Here is a 23,079-nt window from a genome sequence, read left to right on the forward strand (position 1 = left end):
GATTAGGTGGTAAAATTATGGGTGAATTTGCTATCTAGCCAAGTTTGAAGTCAACATTAAGTAAATAGCTTTGATTTTGACGTTATTAAATTGATAACATTTCATACACATTTTATCCGGTTATGTCCTTAACTTTTTTAAGTTACCGGTAACAGTGGGACTAAAGATTAACGTCGACGAGAGGACATGTCCAAGAGAAATTGAGATTTAATATTGTCCACGTACGGGTTAACTATTCTAAGTAAGTGTTGTATTCCATTTATAAAAATACTACGTCAGATAGAACAAACAGAATATCTTCATACGAAACAAAATTATAAACTATAAACCTAACCTGCACACTTAAATACTAAACTATAAACTCGAGTCTCTAAATCTAAACCCAAATGTTAAATTTAATTTAAAATTGCAATATTTTAAGGAAAACAACAAAAAATAATAAATATATAAATTTTGAACTATTATTCTATATTATCTAACATGGAATGAAGACTACTCTTGTAATTCAACCCCAACCCACCTCTAACCCTAAAGGCCTAAACCCAACACACCTTCAAGACTGAAATACTAAACCCTAAACTTGAATTCCTAAACCCAAATCTAAATGTAAAATATTTTAGATTAAATTAAAATATGAAAATAATATATAATATTTTGTACTATCACCTATACTATATAAAATGGAAAGAAAAATAGACTTGAGAAGAAGTACTACGCCCTAAACTCTAATCACTAAACCCTAAACCTCTTAATAATTAACCATATAACAATCTTACCATAAACCCCTATATACTTAACCTTAAACCATAATCACTAATCCCCAAACTCAAATATAAACCCTCAACCCAAATATAAACCCTCAACCCAAATAGAATGGAACTAGATAAATAGTATAGTACATATTGGTGAATTTTTAAAATTTATATGATATCATGGAAAAAGTTAATGCTAACTCCAAATAATATCATGAAATGTCTATGATATCATGAAATGTTTATTTTCTGCAATTATAATAGAATACAACAAATAGTAAAGATGAAATATTTCATTTCACATTAATGGTCTTTCCATTCTACGTACACACGATCTATTCCACTTGTATACACATTGCATTATTACATATAAATGAGAATATATTCACCAGATGGCTCAAATTCAGTTTCGAACAATCTACTTGGCAGCCTAATCTTCCATTTGTAACCTTAGAAACAAAAGTGAAAGATAAAGGTGTTAGGATTCATATAACAAAGTAAATGTAAAATAAATTGTATAGTATAGCAATAATGTAGAATGAAAACCATGTAAGACGTTAGGAAGAAGAAGAAGAAATGTGTGACTTTCTGATGACCACATTTAATTTTCACTCTCTTGAATAATTTTTTTTTCTTTTAAATTGCAGGTTTAACCGGTTGCATTGAAGATTAGAAGTGTAATATTATATAAAATACACTCTGTATCGATGTATTCTAGGGTATTTGGCTACTGATCTAAATATTGTTTTTTTTGTAGCCATACCACCTAATTCCCCTAAAATTATTAGGTTAATAATTTATAAGTTATAAATTGAGCCAAAAAATAAAAAAAATAATTTATAAATTAAATTTATAGTTTTATATAGAAGATAAATGTGACATAACTAGTCAGACACTTTGTTGAGGGTACTTTGAAAGTCTTCGCAGTTCGTGTCTTTATGTTCTTTGCTTTTTGCTGACTAAACTCTCGAGCTGCTGTGTTCTGGGTTTCTACCTTGTCTGGCTCTAATTGAAGATATATCTTAATACTTGTGTAGTTAGGCCTATTGTGTTATTATTTGTTAGGCAGTTGTTGGTGATCCGATTTTTCTGGGTGTATATTTTTTTTATATAAAAAGGATATATATGGCGGGTCCAGGAGATGATGATGAGCATGATCCAATTCTTGACGATAGCATAGAAGCTGAAGCAAAAACTCAGACTTGTGTTGGTGGTGGTAGTGGTGAGAGAGATATGGCTCCTTCTGCTCCTGGGCCTTCTATTCACAGATCTGGCTCTAGACCTCAACTTGATCTGAGCAAAGCTGAGATTCAGGGCAATTTCGAGGAGAGAGATCCCACCATTCTATTGCCTAATCAATCTGATGATATCTCTCATCTGGCACTTGATATTGGTGGTATGACTCTACACTTGTGTTTCCTTCTGCTTCTTTCAGAATTTTTTTAAGTGCTGTGTTTGAAACATGTAAAATATTTAAGTTTATTTGGGACAGGATCTTTGATAAAGTTGCTGTATTTCTCACGGCATGAGGAGGACTACTCAAACGATGATGATAAGAGGAAGAGGACCATCAAGGAGAGGTTGGGTATTACCAATGGCAACTTGAGAAGCTATCCTGTTCTTGGTGGCAGACTTCACTTTGTCAAGTTTGAGACTCACAAAATAAACGAGTGTTTGGATTTTATTCATTCTAAGCAGCTTCATCGCCGAGGTATATTTGCCTTTTTCTCTTCTCACCCCACCAACTTATGCACTAGAATGACGTGTTACCAAAAGATTATGCTCAACCAATTGTTGTTTGAATCAATGAATTTAGATCCTTACCCTTGGAGTTCGAAGACCCTGCCTTTGGGGACTGGTGTTATCAAGGTAATGACATTCTCATGACTTCCTTGTTTTATCTTTATAACCTTATGAGGCTCTTTTTAGATGTATGTAGCTCCTTTTGTCATTTGGGATACTAGAAAACATTAAAAATGCTCATAATTATTGTTTTTATGTTCATGTGTCTTGCATATCCATGACATGTTGTCTATTTGGCTTTGAGATTAGTAGATGATTGCTTGTCAGATTAGTTGATCTATGTGTACCTTGCAGGTCACAGGTGGAGGGGCCTATAAGTTTGCAGACTTGTTCAAGGAACGTCTAGGCGTTAGTATTGAGAAAGAAGATGAAATGCATTGCCTTGTCTCTGGAGCTAATTTTTTACTCAAGGTAAGTAAAGACCTTTCTTTATTCAGCATACCTTGTGTCCATTACTAGCATTGCTAAACAGAAACGTGATTGCAAGCTCTCATTATGTGTGGCCAGCTGATTTGTTTGGTGAAGTTCTCTCTGTGTGTGAATTTGTTCTGATAAGGCTATTGAATTTGTTATGTCAGTCTACTCATTTTTAAACGTTTTCTCTGCAGGCTATTCGACATGAAGCCTTCACGCACATGGAGGCTGAGAAAGAATTTGTACAGATAGATCCCAATGACTTGTATCCCTATCTTCTTGTTAACGTTGGTTCTGGTGTCAGCATAATCAAGGTGTTTGTTTACTTTTGCTTTTTTTTCATCTATACACTGTTGTGGTTCCTCTAGATTTCACTGCAAGGCTTTTCAAAGTGCAGGTTGATGGGGAAGGAAAATTTGAACGTGTGAGTGGGACAAATGTTGGTGGCGGTACCTATTGGGGCCTAGGAAAACTTCTAACCAAGTGCAAGAGGTTATAATGGATCTAATTTTCTTTAACTGCTTATTTATATTCTTCTGTTTTACGCTTAAACGATGTTTTCTTGTGTTTTAGTTTTGATGAATTGCTAGAACTCAGCCAAAAGGGAGACAATAGTACCATTGACATGCTTGTTGGTGATATCTATGGTGGCATGGATTACTCCAAGGTATGATATGGCTATAAACAAGAATGCTTAATCATTACAGCTCTAGAGATTCTCATTAATAAATTATACAGATTGGCCTCTCTGCTTCAACAATAGCTTCTAGTTTTGGCAAGGCCATCTCTGAAAACAAGGAGCTGGAAGATTACAGACCTGAAGATATCTCCTTGTCTCTTTTGCGGATGATCTCATACAATATTGGGCAGGTAATGAGATTCCTGTGTCCAAAGGTTTCACTGTCTCTGTATGGGATAATATTATTGTGTTACTGATTTGTATTTTTCCTATGTAGATATCATATTTGAACGCCCTTCGCTTTGGGTTGAAACGAATATTTTTTGGAGGATTTTTCATAAGGGGTCATGCTTATACCATGGACACAATTTCATTTGCTGTGCATTTCTGGTAACTTTCACTCGAAAAACTTGGACCTAGACGTGTTATGTGTAGTCCACTTTAATTTTGGTGTTTGATCACACCTCAGGTCGAAAGGTGAGATGCAAGCTATGTTCTTGAGGCATGAAGGCTTTCTTGGTGCTCTTGGTGCGTTCATGAGCTACGAGAAGCACGGATTGGATGATTTAATGTCACACCAGTTGGTTGAGAGGTTCCCAATGGGTGCACCATACACTGGAGGAAATATCCATGGACCACCACTCGGTGATCTTAACGAGAAGGTACTTTAGGCAGTACCATTATAGAATATGGTGTTCTTGAAACTTTGATAGTAATTTAATTTTGGAAATTGTTTGATTTTTTCACGGACGAATATGATCTTTCCATGGCGTGTCTGCTGACTAGTTTTGATTGAGATTAGTCACTGGAATATCTTTAAGTGTCTGGTTTTGAGCAAAGAATATATATATATAATTAGGTATATGTTATGTATAAGTTACTTATCAAATCAATGATCTGCAGAACAATTCGAATTTATGATTCTTTTTTATTTGTTCTCTTATCAGTAAGAATAAACATATGGCTATTCTTGTATGGATACCATTGCCTGAGCACTGATTCCTTCTTATTTGTACAACATATCACTTTTATGTGACAGAAAGATTAATAAAAAGAAAGATTAAAAATCATAAGTCCTCGTCTATATTATATTCTATTATTACTCAGGGAGACTGATTTGCTCTATTGATTTCTGGTCATATATAAAATTCAGATAAATCTTTTCTTTATTTTACTTACATATCAGAGGTTATTAATCCATTGACTTTTGAATACAAGTTGGAATCAGGTGCTCTTCTCCTTTTTTAAACTTTTCTTTCTCTAATTCTAAAGAGACATCACTCCAACTAGTTAGTTATAGGTGTTTTGTATCTTAACTCGGGTTTGGATTTTAAAGTGGGGGCTGCTTTCTCTTGGTTGCTTTCAGATATCGTGGATGGAGAAGTTTGTGCGTAGAGGAACTGAAATAACTGCGCCTGTACCGATGACTCCATCGAAAACAACTGGCCTTGGAGGGTTTGATGTTCCCTCATCAAGAGGTAGTCCTCTAAGATCTGACGCCAGTGCTTTAAATATTGGCGTTCTCCATTTTGTGCCCACGCTAGAGGTGTTCCCTTTGCTGGCTGACCCCAAAACGTAAGTGGAGTGCTCCCTGAGTACATATATGTTTTGCCGCTTGTTCATCATTTTTGAGGATTCACATTCGTGTCCTTGTTATACTCCAGGTATGAGCCTAACACGATTGACTTATCAGACCAAGGCGAACGAGAGTGAGTTTGATCTTCCAGAACATTGGTTTTATTAATGAAACCACTGTTTTTTTTAGATTGCTTATTGTTTTGGTGTATAGGTACTGGCTCAAAGTTTTGTCTGAGCATTTGCCAGACCTAGTTGATACGGTAACTATTAAAAGTTAACACACATGTATTTTGTTCCACCTTCTTTTTGGATGGTAAAGAGATTCTTTACGGCTCTTTAACACATGCTTTACATTGATTCTATGGACATGGCTATAGGCTGTGGCAAGTGAAGGAGGAACTGAAGATGCGAAAAGGCGCGGTGATGCTTTTGCTCGTGCTTTTTCTGCTCATTTGGCAAGGTATGGTTCATCATACAACAAACAGAAAATTCAAGAAGATCTTGATTTTTTGTTGCCTTTGGTTGTATAGATTGATGGAAGAGCCAGCGGCATATGGAAAGCTGGGGCTAGCAAATCTCTTGGAACTTAGGGAAGAATGCTTAAGGGAGTTTCAGTTTGTTGATGCCTATAGAAGCATCAAGCAAAGGTATATTATAACATAGTAGTCCTATGATCTCCTTCCTACTTGGAGTATCTCTTATACTCTCTCTTTCTACCGGTATTGATAGGGAGAACGAGGCATCACTTGCTGTCTTACCTGATTTACTAGAGGAGCTTGATTCAATGAATGAGGAGGCGAGGTTGCTTACACTAATAGAAGGTGTTCTTGCTGCAAACATATTCGACTGGGGATCTAGAGCATGTGTAGATCTATACCGCAAAGGAACCATTATTGAAATATACAGAATGAGTCGTAACAAGATGCAGAGACCCTGGAGGGTAAGAGACAAAACATACTTTCAAAGAAAGGATGCTTACTTTTTTCTAATTGTTAGTTTTAAGCTGAATAATTCAGGTAGATGATTTTGATGCTTTCAAAGAAAGGATGCTTGGGACTGGAGGTAAGCAGCCTCATCGACATAAAAGAGCGTTACTCTTTGTTGATAACTCAGGAGCTGATGTCATTCTTGGGATGCTTCCTCTTGCCAGAGAGTTTCTTCGCCGTGGGACTGAAGTATGTTATCTCTCTCCCTAGCTATTTCATAAAACCATAGTTGAGGGCAACAGTAAACAAATTGTTATTATGTTTCTCTAGGTTGTTCTGGTGGCAAACTCTCTTCCTGCTCTTAATGATGTGACTGCTATGGAACTTCCTGATATAGTAGCCGGGGCTGCTAAGGTACCGTTGGTTTAATTTTCGATTCATAATCATTATGTAACTAACTCTTTTGGTGTGTATTTACTCTTGAAGCACTGTGACATCTTGAGGAGAGCGGCAGAAATGGGAGGCTTACTTGTGGATGCGATGGTAAATCCAGGAGATGGGTCGAAGAAGGATTCAACCTCAGCACCGTTGATGGTTGTTGAAAATGGATGTGGAAGTCCTTGTATTGACCTCAGACAAGTCAGCTCCGAGCTTGCAGCTGCTGCCAAAGACGCCGATCTTGTAATACACAAACAAACATCTTCTCTGTTTTACACACTCAAATGAGATAAGCTTTGTTCATTGTTTGATGTTTGATGATTTTGCAGGTTATTTTGGAAGGTATGGGAAGAGCTCTTCACACAAACTTCAACGCTCAATTCAAATGCGAGTCTCTCAAGGTTTGAAACCTCAAGTTTTTACTCTAAAAATGCTATTGAAACTCTTTATTGAAACCTTTATTATCCATTTGTTCGCAGCTAGCAATGGTTAAGAATCAGAGATTGGCTGACAAGCTGATAAAGGGAAACATATATGACTGTGTTTGCAGATACGAGCCTCCCTCTGTTTCTCAAATGTAACCAAAAACTGAAAGCGAACCAAGAACTGAATCGAGTTGTAATACAATTTAAGAACAAGGTCTGAGGATTGATAATGCAATACAATAATACAAACAAACATACGCAATACACATGTTTTTCCTTATGTACTTATCAAAAGGGGTGTTCAAATGTGTGTATATAACATATATATTGATTACACAGCTTCAACTAATTTTGCTTCTCCAAGAGAGAAACCGTTTTGTAATAGAAAGCGACCAGTCCTTTCATAAAAAGAAGATAAAAATGGCAGTTCTCGTTGTAAACTCTATTCTCAGGACAAAGCCAACTATTATGATTATAGTACCTATATGTTCAGTGTTTCCGTTGATGCCTCCTCTTTCTCGTCACCATTTTCCTCGTTCACCACATCTTCGGTTGTCTTTACTTCTTTTTGGAGAGCACGAAGCATTGCAGAGTTCACCTGTTTTCTCAATTTGGCATTCTCAACAAAGATGTTTGCTAATATTTTCCTTAGCTCGTCCTCCATGATTCTTGTTTCAGTATCGATGCTGAGAGATTTATCAATGTCTTGAGCAGCTTCATCGAACCCGGCAAGCAACTGAGCCTGAAAATGGCCACCATTGTTAAAACTTGTAAAATGCCACACTGCCAGTGTTAAAACTTACAAGCAATGTATTATTCACTTGCAAAACCTAACTATCATACACTAATAATTAAATTAATCATGATATATCTTCTGTTAGAGGAAACCGTGGATGTACTAAGCTAACTTTGTGACTTCAAATGGAGATTAAGCACAGATGCAGCAATACCTCCTCAATTTGATCATCAGATATTGATAGCAAACGCAAAGCATCTGATACTGTAGTTGAGTCCTCTACCAAGTTACCATTTCCGTCCGTTGACAAATTCAAGTTGTACTCTTTAAGCCGCTCGTGGAGAATTCTGCAGTCACTAAGCAGCTTTTTTCTAGCTGATACCGTGTTCTCAAGTAGTTTTCTCTCATGCTCGAGTAGTTTCTGAAAATTGAAACATGTTCCAGGCTCAGTTATCTCTCTTGTTTCCATACATGCAAAGTAAGAAATCACAAACCCATGGTGTAGCCAAATTACAAAATATATATAGTACTTTACGAGCCAGAAATTACCTCGGCTTCAGTTTTATCTGTCAATGATTGAGTCAGCTTTTTTTCTAGTTCCACATGAGAACGCCTCAGAGATTTGACCTCTTTGACCAGAACTTTAATATCTGCTTTTGATTTTGCCTCTAGTTCATCATATCGTCTGGAGAGATCCTCCAGTTGTTGGTTTCTGGCATCCAATTCTTTTGACAAAACATGTCTCTCAGAAATAGTTGACTGTTCAGTGGGTTCTGCATGTGAGCTCCCATCCTGTTGAAATGATTTGAATCAGCGTGCTTCTCTATGATAGGGAAATTATGTACGTCTATGCGAACCAGTTTGGTTGCAGATATAATTCAATAGACATGTGACTATTTCAAATCATACCTCTCTCGATTTTAACTTCATTTCCATCTCGTAGGATTTTTGTCTAAGTTCTTGCATATCCCACTGCATCTGAGTAAATCTTTCCCTCTCGGTCATAATAGCTTGCTCCAAATTCTCTTTGCTTCTCTGCTTAGTAGTTTCAAGCTCCCCTTCTAGATCATTAACCTGACCAGTAAAACAAGGTTACAACACTACCACTCACTCCAAAGAAAAATAAAAGGATACGCTACAAATGTTTATAACCAAAGAAACATAAACACAGAGTTCATGGTTACTTTTCTTATTGTACCTTTTTGTTCAGGTATTCTTTGACCGCTATCTCTTGATTTAGTCTTGCTATAAGATCCTCCATATCTGTTTTTGCATTGACAAGTCTCTCATTCGTGGCTAACATAATCTTGTTTAATTTCTTACGCAGTTCCAGTGGAAGAACTATTTGTGCACTACCCTGCCTCTCCGGGTTACAAACAAGACCAGTTCCAAGAGATGCACCTGCACCTCGGTGCAGATCCAGGTGGCTGTCACTGCTTGAACTTAGGAGACCAGATGTTGATGTCTCACCGGTGTGTAGAGAAAACCCGTCAGCACTCTCAAAAGAAAGATTTCTATCATGCATAACTGAGTGAGCTAACGGTTCTGGTTCAGAGAGAAGTCGTGAGCCATTATCAGCAAGGAGTACACCTTTAGAAGCATTTCCATTATACACATCTTTCCCTGGGATATTATTGACATATCTTGATCGGACTTTATGTTTGGGAAAGTCTTCAAGTTGATCTAGAATAGTTTGGCTCATTGAAAGTCCCTCGTCAATGTTGGACATGCTTAAGTTAAGGAGCTTCTCCATTGGATTTGTTACTTCTTCATCCAGAGTTAGATCCTCGGTACCAATTTCAGAAACATCATCCTGTCCTAAACTTGGAGATCCAAACTCAGACGTTTCATAAGCAGTATCACTACCGTAGTCAGATGTGAGAGAAGAACCGCCGCCAGTCTGAAACAAGCTCAAACTTGGGTGAACCATTGGTGACGAACTTGTGCTAATTTTATCATTAGTGGCATCAGAAGCATTCTGATCGACATCTTGGCATGCTGAAATGAAACATCACGTTAGACTCTTATGACATGTAACAGGGTTTACCAATGCACGGCTTAAGAGCATACTGTTATAGATCATACCAGACCTAGCAGCAGCTTCCAGTTCAAGAAAGGATGCAACTACGACACTTCTTGCGAATTCTATATCAGATAATAGCTTCGTAATCCACTCCTCAAGAGAGCACCTTCGCTGTAACAACGTGACAGCTATCACTTGCGAAACAGATTTTTTTACATGAATAATTTTATGCTGAGTACATGGCTTTCCTCATATTAACACATTTGCAATAGTCGTGCTTAAAGGGGTTCGAGGAAAGGAAAAAATAGGACAAAAACAGAGGAAATTGAGAGTAATAGTGCTCCTAATTCAGTTAGTCCCAGGAAAACTACATACCTCTTCTAACAGTGCTCTACTTTTCATACGTAACAGCCCTTTGGGTGGAGCTGATGGAAAACTCTTTCTGGGAAATTCTCTTTTAAGCTGAAAGGAAGACATGAATGTGCATACGCCGTCAAGCACATTGCAGTTAATCAATATCGTTGAGAAGTGAAAAGAGAACAATTTCTTACATCCGTCAATAGCTTTAGAAAATCATTAAATCTTCTCAACACTCCCCGCATTGTAGTCACACCTTCAGGGGATTGCACACTTATCTGAACCCTGTAAAACTGTTCCGCTAAAATGTTACATACATAAGTAAAGTTCAACTAAACATTTGAATAATTAAAAACATGCACAACAACAAAACTCTTCAGCTGCATGAGAAAAGGGCACACTCCAGTACATAATTTAGGTAGAACAGGAAACAAATATATCATTGTTCAAGTTAAAGTTTATTCATCCAAAGACGTTCAAGATATAGCTAACATAAACAGTTCCTAGAAATTTGCTACGAGAATATCAAAAACTGAAAAAAATGCCCTTGCAAGAGATAAAACACTGGAGATTAAAGTATTTTCAATTACCACAACGGGATCTGAATTTCTTGATTTAGGAAGGACAACCCACGAGGGTATTGTAACACAATAACTCCATCCGGTTCGAGGGTCATGAGGCCAAACAGTATCTCTACCATTCTGCAAAAAAAAACACACACACAAAAATCTTATCTTCTTGAAGTCTCCAACTGTACATATATGAAATTCAATTGAGCAAAATGATATTTCTCCTCAGTCAAGCAGCTATCCAAAGAGCATAAACAAAGATTAAAGCTACACGTGATATTCAAACGAAAGATTAGTTGACACGAAACAGAAATCACCAATTGTACGAAGTGGCTTCAGCTATATTGTTAGGAATCTCCCATTACTTAGGAGAAGGAACAAGTAAAGCGTTTTGTGGTACTAGTACTAGTAACTAGGCTAGCTATACCAAAAGCATTCACATTTCTCTCAAGTCACAGAAGAGATTCAGCAGACATAGCAAGAACAATGAAGCGCATTTACTCCCAAGGAACATAGTAAAGTTCGGATTTTGATAACGTAAGAACTAACCCATTTGCGAGGGGGAGGACTCCAATCCATCCCCAATGGAAGCGGCGACGTTCCGTCATGCCTGTGCTTCGGAGGACTCCGTCTCTGCATCGTCTCCACCAAACTCTACCTACTTCTCTCCAGATTCCGATCAAATCCAATCGGAGACGCGATCGAGCGTTAATTTCCCCGATCGAAATTACGCAAGCTCGAAAGGGGAATCTGAGGAAGAGATCGAGGAGTAGGGTTTATGAGGATGGTCAGATCGAGGTGGAATTGAGAGAGAGAGAGAGAGAGGAGAAGGGAGCAGATGGCGTCTCTCTGGGTCTTCTCTTCCTCTGCTTCAATTTCCACGGACCACGGCGATAACGGCGGTGTCGTCTACTTTAACGGAAAATTCGAGAGGTTAACACGTCATCTGACGGAGGCGCCAAGTCTGCCGTTACCGTGTATATATATATATTCCCCCCCCCCCACCTTCTTCCCGTGAGATTCGGTTTGGGTTATGTGACTCGTGAACCACGTTTTGGTTTTGGGTTTTATGAGTTGGGTTGTTTATCTAAGGCTGAGTTTTGTTGGGCTTAGCCTCATTGGTTTTCATTTAGAACCAAAACCGACTTCTTCTTTTTTTTTCACAAAAGTTTTATTTTATTAATAATGATCTAAATAATCAACAGATATACCATCTCTTATTACATTTGAGATACAAGCGTGATATATGTATTCGTCATCGTCTTGTAGTTGTTGTTTGTCCAGTAAATCAGCACATGAGTTTGATTCCCAGTTTGTCCAAGTGTGTTGAAAGCTTTCGAACTTTTGCTCCCATTTCCATATGTCACGTAGCCAGTTAACAGCATCAATATTTTTTGTTCTTCTTTTAACAAGATTGATGACATTAATATTGTCTCCTTCGAAAATGACTTTTGTATGTCCTCGACTACAGCAAACCATCATAGCACCAAGTAAAGCTTGTAGTTCACTCTCCAAAGCATTGTGAGGCTTTCTTGTTTTGAACTGGCATGCTCCCTTTAAAAGACCCATACTATCTCTAATCAATCATCCTGCTTGTGCTGGTGTATTTATGTTGTAGAAGGAGCCATCATAATTGCATTTAACAAACCCCGTCTCAGGTCTTGGTTTATTTTTTTGTTTATCTTGGCTTTTGTAATACATCTCCACTTCTAAAATTCAAGTGCGTGTAAATGATGATAGCATCAAAGTTAATTTCAAAGGATTTGGTGAAATAAGATAACAAAAAAACTCAGATGCTCAGAATATTTTATATTTATGATTTTCAGTTTTTTTATATGTCTATAAAAACTGAAATCATTCAAAACTTAATTTGTTAAATGTCTTTTTGTTATTTATAAGATAAAAAAAAATATTTTTTGAAAATTTTTCTAAGATAGAATATTTTTTGAAAAATTTCCTAAGATAACAATTAAGTTTTTGTCACAAAAATAGTTTTAAATGAGAAAAACGTTCAAAATTTTTTTTATCAAAGAGTAAAAAATACATTTATACCAGAGATTTAACCCTTAATATAGACTTAGGTTTTAGAGTTAAAAAGTGAGATTTTAAAGATAATGTTTCAAATTAAAAAAAAAAAAAATTTCAAAATAAAAAATCTATTTTAGTTATTTTTTTATTAAAAGTTTTTTTTATGACAAAAACTTAAAAATGACTTGCTGAGAATTGTTCGTATTTTTTTTCAGCAGATAATATATATATATATATATATATGATATAAATATATTGTTATTTTTATAATATTTACTTAGTCAGAAATGAGAATGTAAAATCTGTAAAAATATTTTAAAATCTGACAAAGGCGAAAAGGTCTCTCCAGCTCCAGCTAAACTCCAAAAGAGGAGAGAGAGAGAGAGAGAGAGAGAGAGAGAGAGAGATTCAAATTAGGCCTGGGCAAATAAACCGAATCCGATAACCCGAACCGAATCCGATCCGATAAAAATGAATCCGAACCGATCCGAACCCAATGTAAATACCGAATGGATCTTGTTTTGTGGTATTTTGGGTTATGGGTATTATCCGAACCGAACCCGAATCTAAATGGATATCCGATAGAACCCGAAACATTTAAAACCTCGAAAAGATCTTATACCAAACATTGATCTCAATTCCTAAAATGTATCCAAAATACACTAAGAAATATTGAACATCTAAAATACTTATCTATGACATGAAGGTTGGTGGTTCTATTACATGAATGTTGGTGGTTCTATTGCATGAAGGTTGATGGTTGAAGTTGGCCGTTGAATCTTTAAGTATTTAGATTTAGATTTTGTTTTCGTTAAACAATGTTTCTCATTTCATGAGAACTTGGTTTTCGTTTTATGCTTTTATTTATTTGGTTTTCTTTTTATCAGTAAATATGTTTACTTTTCGTTTGATTTTGAATGATCAAGGTTGATGTTCCTTATTTTTGAATCGATTTTACTTAACTTTTGGTTACAAAATAGGTACAAATCAGATATTTTAAAATTGAAGAACCGATTTTACTCATTTTTTAGTTCTAAAATAGGTAAAAATCAGGTACTTTTAAACCGAAAAACCGATTGGGACCCGAACCCGAAAGTATATTGGGTTGTGTCGGTTCTTTGAAGATTTACTAACCCCGACCCGAATCCGATAGAACCCGAACCGGACCCGAATCATTCAATCATATGCAGAGCAGAGAGGTGATAGGCTAATTGGCTCTCCTTTCTCTCTGATTGATCTGCCGACTCGTCCACCTCGCTCGGTTTCCGCGGGAAACCTTCTTCGTTGACCTTCCTTCATTTCCCCTCTCTCTCTCTCTTACGCGTGCGCCGCCCTTTGTCGATTCCGTCATGGCGATTCTGTACGCGCTGGTGGCGCGTGGGACGGTGGTGCTCGCGGAGTTCACCGCGACGTCGACGAACGCGAGCACGATCGCCAAGCAGATCCTGGAGAAGGTCCCTGGGAACAACAACGACAGCAACGTCTCCTACTCTCAGGACCGCTACGTCTTCCACGTTAAGCGCACCGATGGCCTCACCGTCCTCTGTATGGCCGAGGAAACCGCCGGCCGTACGTCCTCCTCCTATGAACTAAAGTTTTGATCTTTCGTGATACTGAGATTCAAAGTTTTAATCTTTTATCATGTTTGTGTATTTGATATGTCTGATTCGAATCAAAGTTTTGTTTTTTTGTATGGTAATAATATCTCAGGGAGGATTCCGTTTGCGTTTCTGGAAGATATTCACCAGAGGTTCGTGAGGACTTATGGGAGAGCGGTTCATACAGCGCAAGCTTACGCCATGAACGATGAGTTCTCTAGAGTTCTTAGTCAGCAGATTGAGTATTACTCTAATGATCCTAACGCCGATAGGATTAATCGGATTAAGGGTGAAATGAGTCAGGTCCTGAGTTTCTCTTATTACTAAGATTGTAACTACTTGTGCTTTTTTTAAGCTGACTTACAACTGTCTAATAGGTGCGGGATGTCATGATAGAGAACATTGACAAAGTGCTAGATAGAGGTGAACGCTTGGAGCTACTCGTCGACAAAACCGCTACTATGCAAGGGAATACGTTCCGTTTCAGGAAGCAAGCTCGGCGGTTCAGAAGCACTGTCTGGTGGAGAAATTGCAAGCTCACGTACGTTTTCATGTAACTTCTGGATTTTGCGTGAATCGAAGATTGTTACTAACTGTGTTTTCTTCTTGCAGGTTCCTTTTAATACTAGTACTACTGGTGATCATATACATTGCCGTGGCTTTTGTCTGCCACGGACCTCTTCTACCATCTTGCATTTAAGTAAGTTTGCATCTTGTCCGTTGTTTTTGTCTGCTCTTGTGATTTCAATCCTTATGTTTAAGAAAAGCTTGTCTGACACTCACCTATGTGGAAGTATTCTTATTTTATAGAGCAATGTGAAAGCTCATTGCTTTGCGATTTGCAAGCTGTGTGTGAATCTGTGCTGTCACCATGTTCTATAACTATTATACATGGTGAGAAATGAACAGGCTTGCTTTGTCTGATTTGTTTATACAAGTTTTTGTAATCATTATGTTCTGTGTTTGTCCACACAACAATTTTGGTTGACATAAACAACTAAAACAAATGCGAAAAATATATGAAAGAAGCTAATGTCAAATGCTAAAAAAATGATTGAACTTTTTGATGTTCCAAATGCCAGAAAACTGTATGAATTTGTGCTGTCATCATATTCCATAACACTATTATACTTTTACATAGTGAGAAATGAACAGGATTGCTTTATCTGATCTGTAAACCAACTTTTAAGGGATTTGTTCATCGCTCAAAATCTTTCCAAAATTAAGAGGCAGACCAAAAGGTTTTTCGAATTAAAAGCTTTGGTTGACATAAAACAAGAAAAACAAATGCGGAAATATATGAAAGGCTAAAAGCTAATGTCAAATGCTAAAAAGGGTCTGAATTGTAGTTCATCCCTGCAACAATGATAGGAACTTGTAATGTACAAGAATGTTCCAAATGCTAGAAAACTCTCGTGACGCTGTGAATGATGCAAACACAAAATCCATTTTCACTAATATGATCAAAAATATTCACCTCTCAAATTCTGTCTTTCATTTTAAGCTATAGCCTACCTATACATACGTAGATATTACGATTTCTTTTATTTTTTGTTCAACGATTTATTAAATTATAGTTGCACCAACTAATCTAAAGAGGTCGAATCTGAATCTTAGCAGTTATGACCATGATTAACCCGGATTTTTAGAGTGAGGTTTTTAATTTCAGCTAAAAACTGTTTTTTAGTTTTTAACTAAGAAAATATAAGAATTGTCTCTTAAATAAGAGATATAGGTGGAAGCACCGTAGCCTAGTGGTTATGGTTTAAAGACTTCTACACCCAGGTCGGGGTTCAAATCCCAGACTATGCAATTTCTTGCAGATTGCACAGGAAATCCAGGTTTCAATTCCCGGAGCAAGCGATTTATTCAACAATTATGCGATTACGGAAGAAAGGCTTACAAGAGTTTCTCAACATGGTGCAAGTAAATCCGGTCAGGCGTGATCTTCATAGGACGGCTCAAATGAGGCAGTTAGGCGTAGATCCTCATAAGGCAGGTAGTATTGTCGGTAATCGAATCGTCTTTGTAATCTTTCTCATAATTGTAATATCTAAATAAATCCCTGACAAAAAAAAAAAGTGATATAGGAGTTGGTTCTTAGCCGAAAAATATAAAAAAAAATAATAATCAAATCATGAGTAAGAATCCTAAATTAAGAATCCTGGTTAAACATGCTTTTTAGGGAAAAAAAATTTAATAACTGATTATTGTTACTGACCCAACAAAACTTACTGGGCTTTGACGGAAACTAACTGACTATTGTCTCTGGCCCAAAAAGGTTATTGGTCTTTCTTTGGCCCAAAACTATTTGAGATAAAAAAATTAATTCGTATATATGTTTTCTTCTTCTTCTTTCTCCTGGATCGAAGAAGGATTTAGAAACTCGTCTTTTGGCTATCGACGACGACCATGGCGCCGATTCTCAGATCCACTTCCCTTGTCGCTTTGCTCGTCTTTCAGATTTCTCTATTCTTATTTACCTCCACTCTGCCAATCTCATCTGGGTAATTAGATCGTTTATCCCCCACTTAATCCTCTATATTGTTCTCATCTTTTAGTTTTTGGATTTGATAATTTCTGCAACGTTAATTTCAACTTAATTTACTTGCTTGATGAATCTAGCTTATAGACATTATCAATTCACATGTGATAGGCTTCTCTGAATTCAACTTTGTATAGACATTCTTTCTGATCTTTTTTTTTTGTTCGATTTATTGCAGGTCGGAGGATAGTTACACGATCACGGGTCGTGTAAGGATCCCAGCAAGTATGTTCCACGCTGTTTACTTTTTCTTTCTTTGCCTTGTTGTAGTCTATTTTAGGATACTATCTTGTCAATTGTCGGCTTGTCTGAACCGTCCAGAACTTATTTTCATTAGTTGATCCGTGAGTGTGATTAGCACAGTTGCATCTTGAGATTATGCTTATTAAGCTGTATGATTAGTCTGTTTTTTTTCTTTTTGTTTATTAGAATGTCTTATCATCGTTGTGCTTATGTACATTCTGTATATATATTTATATTTCCTTTGGGGAGTTTAACTTTGTTATGTAGTATGTCATGAGTATGAGCATTGGACGTTTTGGATAATTTTTTTGTGAACTTTTATGGTTTGTGTCATCATTGTATTGAGTGCTTGAGAACTATGAGCGATATGTTATGATAGTTTGAATAGTGTTCTTTTGACAATTTACGCTTTCTGTCATCGTTGTCTTTACACTCCATCTCCTTTCCATTATATATTTAGCCTCACTACCCTTTTTTCTTAACCCGAAAACTAATCGATAATTTATTTTGGCAGGCACTGCTATTGGTCACGCAGCGAAATTCTCAAATATCAAAGTTGTACTCAATGGTGGACAGAATATTACTTTCCTCAGGCCTGATGGATACTTTACATTGTATTTTACTTCTCCTTCAAATATTAGTTTCCTTTAGCATACTTATATAGTAATATATTATTCTACTCAAGATATCTGCTAAATTGTTTCTTACACTTTTTCCTTTACTTTTCAAAGCCACAAAGTGACAGCTGGTACTCATCTGATTGAAGTTTATGCGTTGGGCTTCTTCTTCTCTCCAGTAAGATTTTTTAGTTTCAGTCATGTGTGATTTTCCAGAACTTCAGCTTTATTATGAACTCGCTTCTCATTCTTCAATCAATGATGTAAAATTAGGTGCGAGTTGATGTTAGCGCTCGGCACCATGGCAAAGTTCAAGCAACGCTAACAGAAACCAGGAGGAGTCTTACTGAGCTGGTTTTGGAGCCACTGCGAGCAGACCAATACTATGAGGTGAATACTTCATACTGCATCGCATTTTTAATGTGTTTGATTAGTTTTTAGCTATGTGCTTCTTCTTCTTGTTTTCTGATCGATCATGTACTTGTTTGCAGTTGCGTGAGCCTTTCAATGTAATGGCAATTTTGAAAAGTCCAATGGGTCTTATGGTGGGATTCATGGTGGTTGTTGTGTTCTTGATGCCCAAGTTGATGGAAAACATAGGTACGCTTCTCTAGCCCTTTACTTGTGGTTGTCTTGTATCCATATATTGATAATGTTCATAATTAAACCGGTTTGTGTGTCTCGCTCTATATCTAGTAGCAATCATTGTGTTAGTAACCAGAATAAGCGGTTCACGTTATATTTAATCTGCTGAGTAATTTAGCAACGATTTTCTTGAATAGACTATGTATAATCTCTTTTCAGCATTTTTACAAATTTCTTAGAGCTCCTAAAGCTGTTTCTTGAAAACTGTTGTTATTTTTGGTGAAACAGATCCAGAGGAAATGAAGAGAACACAAGAGGAGCTGAGAAACCAAGGAGTGCCTTCACTATCTAGCTTGTTGCCCGCTAGCCGCTAAGGAGAGCTCCTCGGCGCTAATCAGGAGTCCAAGACCCACAACTTCTTGCATGTACCGACATAACACTTCCTGACAAGCCTTTGGAAGAAATCAACGTCAGAAAATTCCTTAAGCGATCTAACTAACTTTAGCTTGCCAATGATGGTGTTTTGTTAGTGCAGCATTTGGGTTTGGACTGTTGTTATATGTGCAGAGACTCTCAAGCTGACCTTAAAATTTGCTTTTTGCGTACTCTTTCTTGTTAAACATTTTGCTTCTCTTTTACCTTTTGTTTTGAATGTTTCAAGTTGGTCATTGGCATTCATCCTCATAACACAATTTCATTATTAAGATCACAAGAAAATATATGAACTGAAAACAGACCATGCGAGTTTAATAACATAAGCTTGTAGTAAAACTAATCAATAATCTGTGAAGTAGTACTTGCACTTTTTATATTGAAAAATGGTTTCTTTTGCATTAACGTAATTGTTCTAGTGATTGACGTTCCTACACCAACTCTTAATTTCAGTTTTTTTTTTTTTTAAATGTAACTGGTTGGTGATGGTGAACTGAACCATTAATATAACCACGCTTCTAATCTAAGCAACATAAAATAGCAAAATAAATGATAAAAACATGAGATTTTGAGCCCAGTGGGCCCAAGTAGCTTAACTTCTGTGTCGACCAGAGTGTTCAACTGAAATCGGAATCATGTCGGGATAACCAATCTCCGGACACCACAAAAGAAAAAAAAAACGGTTCCTCTTTACTACAAAAATCAAAATCCGAACAAGGAAACATATTTAACAAAAACTCCATCATCTGTTACTTCTTTGTTTCCTTTCCTTCTTCACTTTCTCTATCCTGAATCTGAATTCGTCAACTCTCTTGCCTCCGATCTCTCTCTCTCTCTGTCTCGCCGTGGATCGAGATGGAGAGCTTACCGACGACTGTATCGTCGAAATCAGACAGGAGAGGAAGGTCTTCCAAGTCTCAGAACACATCCAAGCCTTCTCTCATCATGGCCTTCTTCTCTTGTCTCGCTTGGCTCTACGTCGCTGGCCGGTACGTTGCCTTACTCTCATTTATTCTAGATTTGTTATTATCAATGCGTAACGTAATCTACATTATAGATTCTCTAAGAGGATCACATAGATCTCCCACAAGCTCAGATTCAATAGCTGGATCCGTTTATCAATTGATTCTGATCTCTCTGTTATTGTTATTGTGTTGTTGTTTGTTACGGTTTAGGTTATGGCAAGATGCGCAGCACAGAGTAGCACTCAACACTGTGCTTCAGAAAAATTTAGAACTGGTTGCTCTTTCTTCTCCTTCTCTTTAATAAGAGAATGTTTCATTCCTCATTCTGAATTTTTTTAATTGTATTTAATGTTGATTGGAGTGTAGAGGCCTAAGGCTCTTACGGTTGATGACAAGCTGATGGTTCTTGGATGCAAGTAAGCTGATTTTATTTATTTATTAATTCTGATAGGATAGTGTTTTATCATCTGCGTGTGCTACTAACAGAAGATGTGTTTAATAGAGATCTTGAGAGGAGAATTGTGGAAACTGAAATGGAGTTGGCACAGGCGAAGAGTCAAGGCTATCTTAAAAACCAGAAGAGTCTTTCTTCTTCTTCTTCAGGGAATAAGAAGATGCTTGCTGTGATTGGAGTTTACACAGGCTTTGGGAGTCACTTGAAGCGCAATAAGTTTAGAGGTTCTTGGATGCCACGAGGTAAGAGTAATACTATCACCATATTTGTTTCCTTGCTCATCCAACAATGATTTACTTTAAAAAAAAAAACATTTTCTTCTCGGTAGATGACGCTTTGAAGAAACTTGAGGAAAGAGGAGTTGTCATACGCTTTGTGATTGGTCGGAGGTTTTCTTTTCCTACTCACTTCACTCTTCATTTCTTATGATTTTTTTTTCATGCTTTGTTTCATCATATGGGTGATAATACTGATGTTGATGCTTTATATATTTCCAGTGCTAACCGAGGTGATAGCTTAGATCGGAAAATTGACCAAGAAAATCTTGCAACTAAAGACTTTTTGATTCTTGTAAGTAAGAACAACTCTTTTGCTTATGCTCGTTGCCTGCTGATTTGAATTTTGTTCACTGATGTGGCTGTTAGGAGAATCACGAGGAAGCTCAAGAAGAGTTGCCAAAGAAAGTGAAGTTTTTCTACAGCGCTGCTGTTCAGAACTGGGATGCAGAGTTTTATGTCAAAGTTGATGACAACGTTGACCTTGATCTTGGTAAATACCTTCCTCTTCTTGCAAATCTACATTTTTGATCCAATCATGATATCAAACAATGTATCTGTGTGATAAAAAAAAAATGATCTAACAGAGGGGTTGATTGGGCTACTTGAAAGCCGCCGTGGTCAAGATGGTGCGTACATTGGGTGCATGAAGTCTGGAGACGTGGTTACTCAAGAGTTCGTATATACTCAACCTTCTTCGGTTAACATAGTGATTGAGCATTACAAGCTTTTGACGTAAAACACATTCTCATTTCCATATTACATGGGTTGCTTTCTTGGTGTTCAGGGGAAGTCAATGGTACGAGCCTGAGTGGTGGAAATTTGGAGACGACAAATCGTAAGTCTCTATTAACTCAGAGTCTTCTCGTTTATGTTTCTACTGAAGATGGAATCTCATTTGTTATTTAGCTCGACGGTGAACAACCAAATGGGAGAGACGAGAATCCTTTATGTTGTCTTTACTCAGTTTCTTTGTTTGTTTTATTTTAGGTACTTCCGTCATGCAACTGGTTCGCTTGTAATACTCTCCAAGAATCTGGCTCAGTATATCAATATAAACAGGTTAGATTTCCACAATAATATAGCTCAGTTTATATATCAATATAAACATACTCGCTTCATAATCATTGCTGTTTTCTCCATTGGTGTTTAATATAAATGCAGTGGATTGTTGAAGACATATGCCTTTGATGATACTACCATTGGATCTTGGATGATTGGTGTCCAGGCAACATATATAGACGACAACCGCCTTTGCTGCAGCAGCACAAGACAAGGTATATAAAATGAATACTAGTCTCTCACAAATATAACTGTTGTCATGGTTAAATGCTTAGGCTTTACGAAGCAAATCATTTTGTTTTAGTAGCTGCTTGATAACTGATGAGAATCTTTTCATATCGCAGAAAAAGTGTGTTCCATGGCATGATCAATGCGTAGTTCCCTTTTCATCACATCCACACTTTGAGGAAGTTCTTGGAGCTGACTCCAAATTTATAGTTCTTTTTGGTACAATGAAATGAAAGTATGATTAGGCCATTTATTACAGTTTGTGATTAGTGCATACCCCTTGAGCTTTGGAGTAAGATAATTGGGGAAAATGGTATAGCTGTGAATTAAGTATTACTTTTCTTGTTATTCATCATTCGTCCGTCTATTACATAACTTTTTACCCCGAATCTCAGCAAAACTATATTGATAGTTGGCCCCAAAAAAAGGCTTAATATGGAAGGATATGAGAAGTGTAATGTAACAGAACATATCAATCCTTTACCTATCATACGGTTAAGACCATACTTAGAATGCAAGTGAGGGCGACGGTCACTTGTCCAGGTGAAGTTGGCGTCATAATGATGTCATGTGGTGGCTTCATGGTCCATATGAAATCCAGCACGACTGACGAGAGTGTCCTTAATAATGTAATCCTCTCCTTTCAATTGCCAATTGCCAATTGCCCAAATGTTTCATAAACACATGGGACCTTGCCATTTCATTTTATATACCAAAATCGTGTGTTTCGTTTCATGTTTGTTTAGTTGACCACATGAGACTGATGAATATGTTAATTTATTTTGAAAACATTAGGAAATGAGAAAATAGATTAAGATGCTCAACTTATCATGTTCAGAATAAAGAGGTTTTCATGTTCAACTAGGTTCGAGTGAATAATACTAATAAGAGTTTTGATATAGCCGACCCAAAAAGGGTTTTTAATAGTATAGATTTTAACAAGTTACTAAAGTTTTACCGAATTAACGTGTGGAACTAACTAACATGGTCACTTTGCTTTCGTCAAGAACGTTGAGATATTTAACATGATATTTTAAGTACATTTTTTTTCTTTTTGAGCCCAGTAAATTAATTTTCTTCTCATTTTCGGATTTAACTTACCTAAGTATTATTTGGACTCAAATCAATAATTCAATGGTGGATAAATAATTGACCATATTAACAACATTGAGGTCAAAGAATTAGCTTCAGTCCTTCTAACAAAACAAAGGAATAACGTTAACCCTTGTAAGTGCAAATTTCAGTACACAAAGTTGTCATGCGCCGGTTTCCAGTCAGTCACACCGGTTGCAACCTCGTTGTTGTCGAAAACCGGTGACATATGTCTCCTAAATGCCGGCAACTTCA

At 36.9% G+C, this 23,079-nt stretch overlaps 5 protein-coding genes across 7 annotated transcripts; 4 read left to right on the top strand and 1 right to left on the bottom strand.

The window, feature by feature from the left end:
* The first annotated feature begins 1,643 nt into the window (after positions 1-1,643).
* On the top strand, positions 1,644-7,295 carry LOC106370454 (pantothenate kinase 2-like). The gene is made up of 21 exons (XM_013810492.3): positions 1,644-2,148; positions 2,245-2,463; positions 2,569-2,621; positions 2,850-2,966; positions 3,164-3,283; positions 3,367-3,461; positions 3,543-3,636; positions 3,708-3,839; positions 3,926-4,038; positions 4,118-4,310; positions 5,015-5,223; positions 5,313-5,357; positions 5,438-5,486; positions 5,604-5,686; positions 5,757-5,873; positions 5,956-6,166; positions 6,243-6,401; positions 6,483-6,566; positions 6,639-6,833; positions 6,920-6,991; positions 7,070-7,295. Exons 1-21 carry the CDS (start codon positions 1,878-1,880, stop codon positions 7,169-7,171), a joined length of 2,733 nt encoding a protein of 910 aa, XP_013665946.2. The 5' UTR covers positions 1,644-1,877; the 3' UTR covers positions 7,172-7,295.
* LOC106370552 (PX domain-containing protein EREL1) lies at positions 7,195-11,648 on the bottom strand. 2 transcript variants are annotated; one of them, XM_013810586.3, is made up of 10 exons: positions 11,250-11,648; positions 10,722-10,832; positions 10,326-10,424; positions 10,150-10,236; positions 9,837-9,945; positions 8,950-9,749; positions 8,661-8,825; positions 8,301-8,543; positions 7,966-8,172; positions 7,195-7,757 (listed from the first exon to the last, which is right to left on the bottom strand). In XM_013810586.3, exons 1-10 carry the CDS (start codon positions 11,337-11,339, stop codon positions 7,497-7,499), a joined length of 2,172 nt encoding a protein of 723 aa, XP_013666040.2. In that variant the 5' UTR covers positions 11,340-11,648; the 3' UTR covers positions 7,195-7,496. The 2 variants fall into 2 exon arrangements, with proteins under 2 accessions (XP_013666040.2, XP_048636345.1); XM_048780388.1 differs by lacking the exon at positions 7,195-7,757 and having other exon boundaries at positions 8,124-8,209.
* Positions 11,649-13,016: 1,368 nt separating this feature from the next.
* Positions 13,017-15,276, top strand: LOC106370856 (vesicle-associated membrane protein 711). Of its 2 annotated transcripts, none has more exons than XM_048780393.1 (5): positions 13,017-13,118; positions 13,903-14,297; positions 14,439-14,629; positions 14,704-14,867; positions 14,939-15,276. In XM_048780393.1, exons 2-5 carry the CDS (start codon positions 14,078-14,080, stop codon positions 15,024-15,026), a joined length of 663 nt encoding a protein of 220 aa, XP_048636350.1. In that variant the 5' UTR covers positions 13,017-13,118; positions 13,903-14,077; the 3' UTR covers positions 15,027-15,276. The 2 variants fall into 2 exon arrangements, with proteins under 2 accessions (XP_048636350.1, XP_048636348.1); XM_048780391.1 differs by having other exon boundaries at positions 13,053-13,140; positions 13,909-14,297.
* Positions 15,277-16,668: 1,392 nt separating this feature from the next.
* Positions 16,669-18,984, top strand: LOC106371035 (ER membrane protein complex subunit 7 homolog). Its single transcript, XM_013811088.3, has 7 exons — positions 16,669-16,833; positions 17,050-17,096; positions 17,629-17,728; positions 17,846-17,909; positions 18,005-18,121; positions 18,223-18,331; positions 18,605-18,984. Exons 1-7 carry the CDS (start codon positions 16,739-16,741, stop codon positions 18,688-18,690), a joined length of 618 nt encoding a protein of 205 aa, XP_013666542.2. The 5' UTR covers positions 16,669-16,738; the 3' UTR covers positions 18,691-18,984.
* Positions 18,985-19,361: 377 nt separating this feature from the next.
* Positions 19,362-22,121, top strand: LOC106371115 (hydroxyproline O-galactosyltransferase HPGT2). The gene is made up of 12 exons (XM_013811184.3): positions 19,362-19,737; positions 19,924-19,987; positions 20,080-20,129; positions 20,216-20,409; positions 20,496-20,556; positions 20,665-20,737; positions 20,812-20,935; positions 21,030-21,117; positions 21,230-21,280; positions 21,433-21,504; positions 21,607-21,719; positions 21,849-22,121. Exons 1-12 carry the CDS (start codon positions 19,604-19,606, stop codon positions 21,869-21,871), a joined length of 1,047 nt encoding a protein of 348 aa, XP_013666638.2. The 5' UTR covers positions 19,362-19,603; the 3' UTR covers positions 21,872-22,121.
* Positions 22,122-23,079: the final 958 nt, after the last annotated feature.

This window comes from Brassica napus, chromosome A1 (genome assembly GCF_020379485.1).
Source record: "Brassica napus cultivar Da-Ae chromosome A1, Da-Ae, whole genome shotgun sequence".
In the NCBI taxonomy this organism is placed as follows: domain Eukaryota; kingdom Viridiplantae; phylum Streptophyta; class Magnoliopsida; order Brassicales; family Brassicaceae; genus Brassica; species Brassica napus.

What these genes read in the sequence shown, in the direction of transcription:
- LOC106370454 (XM_013810492.3), top strand. Translation starts at nt 1,878, where the DNA reads ATGGCGGGTCCAGGAGATGATGATGAGCATGATCCAATTCTTGACGAT. An exon ending in GAGCTAATTTTTTACTCAAG is followed by an intron (nt 2,967 to 3,163) that starts GTAAGTAAAGAC and finishes TTTTCTCTGCAG; the next exon opens with GCTATTCGACATGAAGCCTT. An exon ending in TCAGACCAAGGCGAACGAGA is followed by an intron (nt 5,358 to 5,437) that starts GTGAGTTTGATC and finishes TTTGGTGTATAG; the next exon opens with GTACTGGCTCAAAGTTTTGT.
- LOC106370552 (XM_013810586.3), bottom strand. Translation starts at nt 11,339, where the DNA reads ATGCAGAGACGGAGTCCTCCGAAGCACAGGCATGACGGAACGTCGCCG. An exon ending in GAAATTCAGATCCCGTTGTG is followed by an intron (nt 10,425 to 10,721) that starts GTAATTGAAAAT and finishes TTAGCGGAACAG; the next exon opens with TTTTACAGGGTTCAGATAAG. An exon ending in CTGATGATCAAATTGAGGAG is followed by an intron (nt 7,758 to 7,965) that starts GTATTGCTGCAT and finishes GGCCATTTTCAG; the next exon opens with GCTCAGTTGCTTGCCGGGTT.
- LOC106370856 (XM_048780393.1), top strand. Translation starts at nt 14,078, where the DNA reads ATGGCGATTCTGTACGCGCTGGTGGCGCGTGGGACGGTGGTGCTCGCG. An exon ending in GGCCGAGGAAACCGCCGGCC is followed by an intron (nt 14,298 to 14,438) that starts GTACGTCCTCCT and finishes ATAATATCTCAG; the next exon opens with GGAGGATTCCGTTTGCGTTT. An exon ending in TGGAGAAATTGCAAGCTCAC is followed by an intron (nt 14,868 to 14,938) that starts GTACGTTTTCAT and finishes TTCTTCTTGCAG; the next exon opens with GTTCCTTTTAATACTAGTAC.
- LOC106371035 (XM_013811088.3), top strand. Translation starts at nt 16,739, where the DNA reads ATGGCGCCGATTCTCAGATCCACTTCCCTTGTCGCTTTGCTCGTCTTT. An exon ending in CCTGATGGATACTTTACATT is followed by an intron (nt 17,729 to 17,845) that starts GTATTTTACTTC and finishes TACTTTTCAAAG; the next exon opens with CCACAAAGTGACAGCTGGTA. An exon ending in TGGGCTTCTTCTTCTCTCCA is followed by an intron (nt 17,910 to 18,004) that starts GTAAGATTTTTT and finishes ATGTAAAATTAG; the next exon opens with GTGCGAGTTGATGTTAGCGC.
- LOC106371115 (XM_013811184.3), top strand. Translation starts at nt 19,604, where the DNA reads ATGGAGAGCTTACCGACGACTGTATCGTCGAAATCAGACAGGAGAGGA. An exon ending in TTCAGAAAAATTTAGAACTG is followed by an intron (nt 19,988 to 20,079) that starts GTTGCTCTTTCT and finishes ATTGGAGTGTAG; the next exon opens with AGGCCTAAGGCTCTTACGGT. An exon ending in CAGTATATCAATATAAACAG is followed by an intron (nt 21,505 to 21,606) that starts GTTAGATTTCCA and finishes ATATAAATGCAG; the next exon opens with TGGATTGTTGAAGACATATG.